The 12,392-nt window shown below is 36.2% G+C and overlaps 1 protein-coding gene across 1 annotated transcript; it reads left to right on the top strand.

Moving 5' to 3' along the window:
* The first annotated feature begins 85 nt into the window (after positions 1 to 85).
* On the top strand, positions 86 to 3,912 carry alg10 (ALG10 alpha-1,2-mannosyltransferase). The gene is made up of 3 exons (XM_065274721.1): positions 86 to 430; positions 505 to 702; positions 2,006 to 3,912. The coding sequence occupies exons 1-3, from the start codon at positions 266 to 268 to the stop codon at positions 3,062 to 3,064; spliced, it is 1,422 nt and encodes a 473-aa protein (XP_065130793.1). The 5' UTR covers positions 86 to 265; the 3' UTR covers positions 3,065 to 3,912.
* Positions 3,913 to 12,392: the final 8,480 nt, after the last annotated feature.

Raw genomic sequence — 12,392 nt, 5'->3', positions numbered from 1 at the left:
TTAAAAAACCTACTAAGTAAATACTTGATAACATCGATACGGAATTATTTTCTCACCGTTCAAGGTTTCCACACGGACTCTTTATGTGACGAACCTGCAAGCTGTCAAAAATGAGCATTTATGCGATGTTTACGATTTTGTGAATACTTTTTCTCTATGGTTAATGAGCTGAGGAATGATTGCATTGCGAGATCTCATTATCCCTTCGTAGTTCACTTACATAAGTGTTTAAATATCAAAGCGTTTTCTCTGTGTTAGAATTAGTATGGAGAGGTTTGAGCTTTATATCTTCACATCTCTGTGCAGCATTAACTTCCTTTTATCATGCATTTTGTTCTCCAAAATCACACGGGAACAGAGAGATCCTTACATGGATGAGATATTTCATGTCCCTCAAGCCCAGAAGTACTGTGAAGGAAAGTTTAATGAGGTACGCTGGTAATGACGGATTGTGTTTGTCAGTGTTTGTGTATTTGATTATTCATGTGTCTGATGTTTCAACAGTGGGATCCAATGATTACCACTCTCCCTGGGTTATATCTGGCATCGGTGGGGCTGATCAAACCTGCGGCGTGGCTGTTTGATCTGAAGGGCAAGGCGGTCTGCTCCACTGCCATGCTGAGATTTATCAATCTGCTATTCAACAGTGGGAATCTGTATATCATCTATCTGATCATCAGCAGACTGCACCCCAAAGATAAGGTGTCTGATTACAACTCATTTTTCAGTTTTAGCTACTAGGAATCGGGTGTATGGGAGAGCGGGGGCGAAAGTACCATTTTATTTAAAATATAATGTTTTAGACAGATATATTTTTGCTTTGGTCAATAACTCACAAGTTTGGTCTATCAATACCAGGTGGATTTTTGTAAAAATGTAAAACAACTTACTTCAGTTATAATTTCACTTTAAACATAAGTAGTGAATTGCTACATTTGACCCCACCTGCAGAGACGAAAGTAACACACAGGTGGGTCAAAACTAACACAACAAAACAAGAAACATTTTTGTGTTAGACTTGTTTTTATTAAATATACATGACCATGACCTTGTTTATATGTACCTGCAAACATACTTTGTAATTTATCTTTGTAAAAAAAAAAACATTTTCTTTTTAAATTTCAGTTTTATCAAATATTTCAAAAGCAACCAACAGTACAAACTTAAATTGTTGAGAGTACACATTACTAAATTGCTAAATGCCTAAAGATGCTGTCATAGTTTGGGATGCAAATGTTATCAGAGCTCAGAGAAATTTGCTTTGTTACTTTCGTCCCGCGTTACTTTTGCCCCCGCTCTCCGCTACTGATATTAAAAACACACACTAAAATAATATAACAATGACATCGATCAATCTAGAAATTAATTTTGATATTATTTGAGATATGGCTTTTTGATGGTAATAATTTGTGACCATGATCATATTTCTAACACTTAGCCAGCAGTCGTTTGACTTTGACCATAAAATGTATTCAAATATGGTACAACTTGGAGCACTCTATAGCTTTTAACCCCCCAACTGGCTCTGTTCCATGAGCAGGGCACCCAAATTTACTTCAATATTTTGCATGTAAATGGTAATCTATCACGGAAAAACTATATATCCCTGAATAGGTCTAAGAATGTTGTTTTCATTCAATGCATTAATAATAATGCAGCGACAGTAATTTATTAATTTGTGACAAGAGTATGCAGCAAACCATTGACAGCTAGTGGCCATTTTTGGTAAAACCACTAAAAGTGTAACACAAACCTAATTTTTTAAATATATATAATTTTATGTTAAAAAATATATACTTTATGCATTCTTTTTATGGTAACACTTTACAATAAGGTTCATGAGTTAACATTAGTTAACTACATTAGTTAACATGAACTAATAATGAACTGCACTTATTAACCTTTGTTGATGTAATTTTAACAATTACTAATACTTTATTAAAATCTTTTTAACGTAGCATGAAGAGTCATGTTCTTCTGATTTCAATATCCTTTCTTTCTCTAGTCCCGCTCAGCAGTCCGCAGAATGCTGTCTTCATTCATTCTGTCAACATTTCCTGTGCTCTACTTCTTCACATTCCTGTATTACACCGATGCCGGCTCTACGTTCTTCACATTGTTCATGTACCTTATGGCACTGTATGGATCCCATAAAGCAGCAGCGCTGCTCGGCATTTGTGCCATCCTCTTTCGGCAGACCAACATCATCTGGGTGGCATTCTGCGCTGGAACCGTGGTGGTCCAAATAATGGACGAAAGCTGGCGAACTGAACAGTCAAAAAAGCGAGATGTGAAATCACCCTCCCAGGTCCCCATGACCATTAGTGGGGCAATGAGAGTGATGCGTTTTCTGCTGGATTTCGTCAAAACGGCTGCCAACATAAAAGCCGTGGTCTTGTCAACCTGGCCGTATATAATCATAGCTGTCGGTTTTGCGATATTCACCGTGCTAAACAATGGTATTGTGGTCGGAGATAGAAGCAGTCACGAAGCTTGCTTAAACTTTCCACAGATTTTCTATTTCCTGTCATTCACTCTCGTATTTTCTCTTCCTATCTCTCTGAGTTACCAAAAGGTAGTCCGTTTTTTTCAGGCTGTACGCAAGCAACCCTCGATTTATCTCGTACTTATGAGCGTCTTCTTGATTTTGGTTTGGAGATTCACATTGGTTCACAAATACCTGCTCGCAGACAACAGACATTTTCCGTTCTATGTATGGAACAGAATTTTCCAGAGACATGACCTCGTCCGTTTCCTTCTGGTTCCTGGATACGTGTTTGCGGTCTGGAACTTTTTCGATACTTTAAGGTACAAGTCTTTGTTTTGGTATCTGGCGTTCTGCGTGTGTGTGGTGCTGGCCACCGTCCCACAGAAACTACTGGAGTTTCGATACTTCATTGTTCCTTATCTGTTATATCGTGCACATGTCCCTCTACCATCTCTGCTCAGACTGTTGCTCGAGTTTGGCCTTTACACTGCAGTTAATGCAGCTACGATCTATATATTCATCTATAAAACCTTCCAATGGCCTGACAGTGCAGATACACAGAGATTTATGTGGTGATTCGAATACAACAATAAATGAAATAAAATATTTTCACATTTTCTATCCACAAAAGGGAGGGTTTTTTTACCATTTAACTGAAAATAAAAGAAATTAGAATATAATTCCAGTATGCTTATCCATGTATTTATTTGCTGTTATTTTCATGTGTATTTTTGTCTTTAGTTGTACTGTGTGTTTTTAAGCATTTTTTTGTTGTTGTTGTTGTTACTCAAAGTCACATTAAGTAAAAAAGTTAAAACCATGTCATATGTGATTTTGCAATTTCTTTTTTGTTCTAGTTGTACCTTATTTTTAATGCCGTCTGTTGTTTTCCTAGACCATATGCTGACTGTACACCTCTTATTGTATTTGCCTCAAGTCTGTGTTCTTTTCAATTATTGTTTTTTTGAGATATTAAAAATCTTTTTATGACCGAATACAACTTTTGTGTTCCGCAAACTGTATGGTTCCACATGATGGGAGTCTATAATGCACCTTAAAATTAAAGGCAGGTGTGTTTATTGAGCTAAAATCTGCAGGACTCTGGCCTTCCAAAGGGGAGGATTTATTTTGAAGCACAAGTATATTTTTAAGCTATACAAACACTGTGTAAAGTTTCTGAAGTGTTTCAAAATTATTTCATTAAACATGTTTAGCTTACCTCAAAGCTAAAGACAATTCAGGTACAGATGTGATTATGGGTCTGCCACAAGGTGGCAGTCTCTGCTTTATTTTCAAATACATTTTCGCTGTACTATCTTTAGTATATTTCTCATTTAGATTTTCCTTTTGAGTTTGTCCACTAAGCTCTTATAGTTAACTATATATTCAAAAGTATCAGCCTGTGACCAATAAAAAGTTTGGAAACAAAATGTATTGTTGAGAGTGTTATTTTGATGAGTTTAAACTTTTTTTAACACCCCTATAAGCAATCACATTATAGTTCCAAGTGATACAGGTTCACAAACACAACATGTTGACACTAAACATAAAGCAAGCGTTTTAGATGTGCTGGGTCTGATTTGTTTTACTTTCTAGCGTGAAACAAAAGGTTATTTAAAGTAATATGCCCAAGGTCTTTTCATACAATTAAAATTAATTGAGCATTTTCCGGGCAAGATTTTCAGTGAATAGCAACTTACATAACTACTTTCAGCTTCATGGGTCCTTGTCTTCCACTTTCATTTAACAGAAAAGAGCAGCATACAGTAAAAAGTCTTGAAAATGTTTTATGCATCATTATGAAAATCATTTGTTTACATCTAAGGTTATTAAATTCTTTACATTTTGCAAGTATTAAAGTCTTGCTTGATCAGCCATATATGATCTTGAATTTAAACACCATGCAGTGAATTTACATTTTTCTGACAGTTTTTAAGTCTCATATATTATACAGTACAGTGATGGTGATAACGTTTTAATAATTACCACCTGACAGAGTCATTTTTTCCTTTTTGGGAAATAATTACAGCGATTTGGATGTAAAATACTCGAAAGGCGTGTCACATTTATGACATTGTGCCACTCCTAAAAACCTTTCTTGCAAACCAATTAAATATGACAGTTAAAAATGCAGTGTGGGTGGAGACTGCATCCACAGGAACACATTCATTTATTACATTGACGGGTTAATTATTTACCCCACGTTGTTTTTGAAAAGTGGGCATGGCTGTATGGCTTCCTCTTGTGAAATTGAAGTGTTGCAAAGTAATCACAGGACAAATATTTATATCTCATACAGTAAACAATGCTGAGCTTTGAGATAATTAAAGGAAATAATGTTTTCTAAATTATAAATAGTGTGCATTCAGAAGGTTTCCTTACTTTATTTAGTTCTGAATATTTTACACTCATCTGAACAAAACATAAGACTTTCATGTGAAAAGCAAACAGTCAACATAAAACTGCTTACAATCTAAAAAATAAGTGCAGAATGAAGTTAAAACAACTGCGTTTTAAGTGGTCAATTCAACTTACTATTTTAAGTTTTGACCTAAAAAATGTTGATTTGTTACTTAATTTGGTAACTTAAAGTAATACAAAAAAATTTATGACAAAAATGCTCAATTTTTTACAGTGCAGAGGTCATAAAATAATTTTTTGTATATTTTTCACATTCCTATATCCTAAATGTAGGCCTATAGTAAAGTAAGAACCACACTGTAAAGCATAAAGTGATCAGTAATTCCAATACATCAAATACCATTCTGAAGCATGAAGTCTTATGCCTAACAGTGTGTGCATGCACTTAAAGTCCCAGGTTTGAAATATGCCAATGCTTGCAGCTTGATGCACACTTTCAATTCAGAGCAGAATTCTGTTTGTTTTACTTATGCATGTGCATGCATGCTTGTAACCAAGATGTATCTTGATCATTATAAAAATAAATGTATGGAGACTCTTGTGAGGTAGAACCATCTGCTGATAATTTAAGAGTCAGTATATATAAATATAATTTAATCCTATCAACCCCCACAAAAACTAAAAACACTTCAAGGATAATGGCAAGGTGTTTTAAAAAATGTCTAGTTGCTATATTCTCCTTGTAGAGTTATATATATACTGTAGGTACAAGTGTTTAATACTGGATGACTAATTAATGGCATGATGACTTTACACTGACATTTGCAATTTTCTACAGCAAGAGATTGCTGGTCTGGAGACCTGGAAATTCACTTCAATTAAAGATTTAAGTGAATCGTGTCTCATGAATAATGTGTCCCTTTTTAAATATACATGATAGAAGTCCAAAACATTTCAAAAGAGTTCTTGTGGTTAAACTTTAGATGTGAATAGCACTTCATTTTAAAAGCAAATGGATATCAGAATCATTTCCTTTTACAGTAACAACATCAAAATGCATGACATTTTGTAAACTCCTAAAAATGGGTGCTACATGGTTCTTCACAGCGATACCATTGGAGAACAACATTTCTTTCTTAGCTTTTTAATGTCTAAAGTAGTTCCCAAACTTTTTATTTTGCGACCCATATGTATACTGTAATCTACCTCGGGACCCACCAACATATTTTTCAATGAAAAATATGAGAAATTTTTTTATTTTCCTTAAATTTTAATTGAAATATCAAACAAATCTAAGTCATGGTCATTTATTTGACCAAACAGTTTTTTTGTATCATTCACCATAACAGCAAAGCGACTTTGCGCAACCCACCTTATCCCACTGTGCGACCCACAGTTTGAAACACCTTTCTTCACTGCAACACGCCTATTGTGAACCCAAAAGGTTCGGCTTACCCAAAAAGGGTTTTCCATGGCATCGTGTAGCACCTTTATTTTTATCAGTGTTTATAGACAGCAGAGATGAGGTAAATTTAGCCCTGGGTGATAATAATAGTTTCTGTGCTGTGGCTGCTGCCCGTTTCTTCTGGCACACACCTGCACTGGGAAAAATCTCTCTCTCACACACACACACACACACACACACATAAAATTCACACGTTACACATCTATGCTCACACACAGCAGGTGACAGGGGATTTTACGTCCTTGATCAGAGTTCGGACAGGGGGTGTTGGTGTCCTCGTGTCCTTTATTTAGAGGTTAGCTGGGTACTGAAATATTGTAATTGTACCGGGGTCTTCCTTCCACAAATAGCGTTCCTGCAGCTTCTCCCCATGGATCACAGTGCGTTTAATATCATACATTTCATCAGTATGTGTAAGTTGATTTGGAAACAAAAAAATTAACTTAGGTGCATTACTTTGTTATACAGTTTTTACAGGATGGAAATTTATTGCAATTATCTTGAATAATATCTTAAAAGGATCATTGATTTATGTCAAATGTGGTTTTGTCGGATATTTTTAATATATAGGATTAAGACATTGTACACAAGGCAGAATGTCGGTTTAATAAGCAGAGCTATGCGGAGAATTTCCTCGGACATTGTAGTGTGGTGAAAGATACAAACAGCAAAAAACAAACAAACAGGGTTCCCACGGGTCCTTGAAATCCTGGAAAGTTTGTGAATCTGGGGGAAAACATTCAAGGCCTTGGAAGTTTTTGAAAATATACATACATAGATACAGGTCATTAAAAGTGCTTGGATCTATTTTATGCAAAAATCCATATTATTCCTTATGTAGTGTACAATAATATCATAAAAATTCTAGACTTTTTAAGCACACATGCTAAACTCTACGCTTTAAATGCTTTTATCTTCTGTATGTGAATGTTGATTCATACCAAAATGCTTTTTTGCATAGTTGTGTTTGACACATGAAAACATCTCGGGTTACGTATGTAACTGTTATTCCCTGAGAAGGGAACGAGACGCTGTGTCTCCCTTGCTATACTTCCTGCGTCCCTGTAACGCTGTCTTTGGCCATAATTCAGAGAGCGATATACTTCCTGGCTCCCACATCACCCTGTCTTTATCGTTAAGCCTCACCTTTGTTTGTATTTGATACACACATTCAGACGCACCTGGAGGCGTCCCCAAAGTGTCACCGCAGTGACGCAGCGCAAGTTCCCTCAAAAGGCAACTGTTACAATGTATCTTTAAAGGTAACACGATGTAACCTTGCTCTCACTTGAAATGTGTCCCCACATTTAGGCCTTGAATTTGAGGGTATTGGACCTGGAAAGGTCCTTGAAATTTAAGTAACCCTGAACCCTGAACAAAACACAAAAACATCTGGCAATTTTTGCATGTCAAACAACAACAACAAAAAACTTTTATTTGGTCGATCTGGCAACAGGTGGAATATTTCTAGCCACTAACATGATAATAAGAGCAGCAAATTCAGTATTTTGATGCTTTTGCAAGGTCCAGTTGACCAAGAGCTCATTTTAGGACACATCAACCCGCACTGTTCGTCACAAATGTGCAATAAAAACCTACATCATTTTATTGTCTTAAAGGGATAGTCAAGTCTTCCCCCAAAACATTTGTTAACCTCAAGTTGTTTGAAACATGTATACATTTCATTGTCCTGCTAAACACAAATAAAGACATTTAAAAAAATTTGTAGCCAAAAAGATCTGTGGCACCATTGACTTCCGTAGTAGGAAAAATAATACCATATAGATCTGCTTGGTTACAATAAAAAAAATCTTAATTTGTGTTTACCTAAACATTAAAATTTTTACAAGATTGTAACAACTTGAGGTTGAGTAAAGGATGACAGAATAAATTTTTATTTGCAGTGAACTATCCCTTTAAGGTCAAAAATATATTGTTAATAAAACAATTCAAAATACAGTTTAATAGGCGGTAAGAAATATTTATGAATCTTCTCAGTTCATCGCAAATAGCAAGTTAATCCGGGTGGATACAGAGTCTGGGTGGATAGATGAATTTTCATTTTTTCTCATAAATCTGCTGCCAGTCAAGTTTTCATTGGTTCATTTGGTTTACATTTTTATAACATTTTCAATAACATCAGATTTGTGTCACAATTGCTTTATCAATTTGCAAGAAATCAGATGTATTGCAGTGTTGAATAACAAAAGACACATCAGCAAACAAATAATAAAAGAATGTGGATGCATTTTAATCTCGCTGCATAACAAAAATCCTGTTAAATGGATTTAGTGCTGGTCATTAACTGCGCTCATCAATGCCAAAGTGCTTGCTGGTTATATTACTGTAATGTTTTAATTCACATGAACTGCTGTTGTGAATAATATGATTTGATTCAACACATACACCGCTGAGGCTTGAAATGTGTTTACAAGGCTTTTATGTGTCTTGATTTATGAGTGGGAGAATCTGTAAATGCCAAAAAGGGATTAACGGTAATTTAGAGGGCATGAAAATACTGTATTGTGTTGTGTGATCTAGCCCATGTCAATATCCTGAGGGAACTGTAAATCCAACACAATCTTCCACTGAGAGGTATAAACTGCTTTGTAGGCTAATTCAATTTGATTGGATGGCAGAGGTTGAATCAGTTCCCTCATAACCAAGAGCCAATATTAAGTTTTATCTGGTTTGTAAAGTTTTACACAACGCTTACAGCTTGCCTAACTTACTTAGTTATGATGTATAACTCAAAAGACGAGTTACAAAGAAATAAGACAGAAGTAATTACCAATAGCTGCTTAATTTTTCTTAGTTTAGCCTACTAGTCACTTAAAGCTATTTATAGAAAGTAAGAGGCGGCCATATGCGGCATGCAATATTCATTTAATGGGTTTTAGGTGGGAGGTGGTGCACATGGGAAATGTGAGATCTTTAAGTATTGCACAAGAGCTTTGTTTTTCTATGACATTTTCTATTTTAGCAAAGAATTTTCAGAAAAAAATTAATCAATGATACTGGATAGGACTCTAATTATAGCTTATTAAGAAAGCCGTATTAAGTTGTACAAAGACTCAGGGTATTATGGAAACTTTTAATTATTAAAACATTTCAGAAAGCAATAATGTTTGTAGGCTGGACAGAGGCTATGCCAGGAATAGCTGGCCAGGAATACCATACGCCTCATACTTTCTCTGAAGTAGGCAGCAAGTGTACACATATGTCCATTTAAATGGAATACCTGGATTTGCTAAAATGTGACTCCATGTGTGAAAGTCTTTTTTGTGATTTAATGTTTTCAAATCATCCAATATAATGTAAAGAACATTCTGTGAGTTAAGGTCATGTCAAAGAATGAAATTAATGTAAAATCAGTCATTTTAAATTAAACTTTGATGCTATTGATCTCATTAATCTCATAAATATAGCTTGAGCTGTTACCGGTGAGTGTTATGAATAAACCTGTAAAATTTTTATGATTTGTATTTGTTCTGACTCATAAGTTGATCAGACTGCCAAAGGTTAAGATATTTTTGCATAACATTGGGTAAAAATGTGATCCTGGACCACAAAACGGTCAGTTTCTTAATTGAGATTTATACACCATCTGACAGCTGAATAAATAAGCAAATTCAACAAAAACATTTTATTTTTAAATGGAGAAAATCGCCTTTAAAGTTGTACATATGAAGTCCTTCGCAACTGCATCCACTCACAAAAATAAAGTTTTGATACATTTGCAGTAGGAAATTTACAAAATATTTTCATGAAACATGATCTTTACATAATATCCTAATGATTTTTGGCATAAAGGAAAGAGTGATAATTTTGACCCATATGTTTTGTTGACTATTGCTACAAATATACCTGTGCTACTTAAGACTGATTTTGTGGTCCATGGTCACAAATTATATAAGAAAAATGTGTTGTGTTTTTCCACCTGAATTCAACATTTTTAAAGGGACAATATATTAATTTTCCAACTCCCCTAGAGTTAAACATTTGATTTTTACCGTTTTGGAATCCGTTAAGCTGGTCTCCGGGTCTGGTGCTAACACTTTTAGCATAGCTTAGCACAATCCATTGAATCTGATTAGACCATTAGCATCTTGCTAAAAAAACCCAAAGAGTTTCAATGTTTTTCCTATTTAAATCTTGACTCTTCTGTAGTTACATGGTGTACTAAGACTGAAAAAATTAAAAGTTGCGATTTTCTAGGCAGATATGGCTAGGAACTATACTCCCATTCCAGTGTAATAATCATGCACTTTGCTGCTGTAAAATGGCTGCAGGAGGCGCAATGATATTATGCAGTGCCCGAAAATAGTACCCTGCCATTGAAAGTTACTAAGAGGACTATTTTCGGCTGCTGCGTAATATCATTGCGCCTCCTGCAGCCATGTTACAAGCGCAAAGTACTTGATTGTTACGCCAGAATGAGAGTATAGTCCTAGCCATATCTGCCTAGAAAATCACAACTTTTAATTTACGTCGGTCTTAGTACATGATGTAACTACAGAAGAGTCAAGTCTAAAATAGGAAAAATATGGAAACTCTTTGGATATTTTTTAGTGCGATGCTAATGGTCTAATCAGATTTAACGGATTGTGCTAATGCTAAAAGTGCTAGCGCCAGAACCAGAGATCACCTGAATGGATTTTTTAAATGTAAAAATCCAATGTTTAACTCTAGGGGAGCTGGAAAATGAGCCTATTTTAAAAAAAGTGGAGTCTCCCTTTAAGCTGCACATTATACAGTGAGTTGTATAGTGTTGTATTTCAAACCTGTACCTGGAGTGGTAACCATAGCAACAATAGTGGTCAGGAGATTAGAGTGCTTTCTGGTGGGCAAACGTACAGGCAGTATAGCAATTATATGTATTAGTGTTATAAGTATAGGTTACATGTCATAAGTTCATTACAAAACACATTGGGCCCTATTTTAACAATCTGAAACGCAAGTGCGAAGCGCAATGCGCAAGCGACTTTGTGGGCGGATCTTGGGCGCTGTTGCTATTTTCACGGCGGGAGAAATAACTCTTGCGCCAGGCGCAAATCAATAAAGGGTTGGTCTGAAGTAGGTTCATTATTCATAGGTGTGGTTTGGGCGTAACGTCATATTAACCAATCAGATCGCTATCCAACATTCCCTTTAAACGCAAGGGCGCAAGTTCCAGGGCGGGTTGTTATTATTATGACGGATTTACCAGGCGCACGCCAGGAGCGGTTCACAGCCGAGGAGACCAACCTTCTTGTAAGAGCAGTCAAAGGCAGAGATTTTGTTTTGTATGGGGATAGGAGAAACCCGCCCACATCAGCGTAGGTTAAACACGCGTGAGAGGAAATAGCCACAATTGTCTCATCAGCTGACATCCCCATCGTTGCGCCAAGCGCTACAATGATGTCAGGAGACGGGGGAATCCCAAGCTTGCCAGCATAAATCGGGCACGCCGTGTAACGGGAGGTGGATCTGCCTCAGGACCTGACGCCAGCAGAGGACATCGCTGCGTCCACCCTCACCGCTGAAAGGGTTTGGGGGCTTTGAAATCGGATCCAAGAAACGCAAGCAAGGTCCAACCCCAAAGTACTCTTACAAATCAAGTTCATATACATTAAGGTTTCTTATGAAAATATTTTAATTGTTATTTGCATGAGAATTTTTTTTACGCAGCCACACAAAATAATTAAAAACTATCACCACAATGCTCACCACTATGATTCCCCTTATCTCATGTGTTAATATTTTTTATTGTAACAATTTATGATTTGCAAAAATAACTGTTGCATCTGTGTAGATTATATAAGCAAAGTGTGTGTGCATTGTGCACGCTATTATGGTCAAGCATGCGCCCTTAAAATAGCATAATGAACCACGCGCAACGCGCCACTGACTTTAGACTAGTTTTTTTTTGGTCAGTGGCGCAATTGTTTTTTGAAACTGCAAAATAGCATCAGGGATGGTTTGCGCCGGAACACGCCTCCTTTTTTGCGCTGAACCGCCCAGGGAGTGCAAGTTTATTCCCTAGTTTGCCGACGTGCGTCTGTGGAGGGAAAATCCCGCTGTGCGCCGGTGCAAAAT

The sequence above is a fragment of the Paramisgurnus dabryanus genome, chromosome 1 (genome assembly GCF_030506205.2).
Source record: "Paramisgurnus dabryanus chromosome 1, PD_genome_1.1, whole genome shotgun sequence".
NCBI lineage: Eukaryota > Metazoa > Chordata > Actinopteri > Cypriniformes > Cobitidae > Paramisgurnus > Paramisgurnus dabryanus.
Note: the sequence above shows the minus strand (reverse complement) of the source record. Positions and strands in the feature narration are given on the sequence as shown.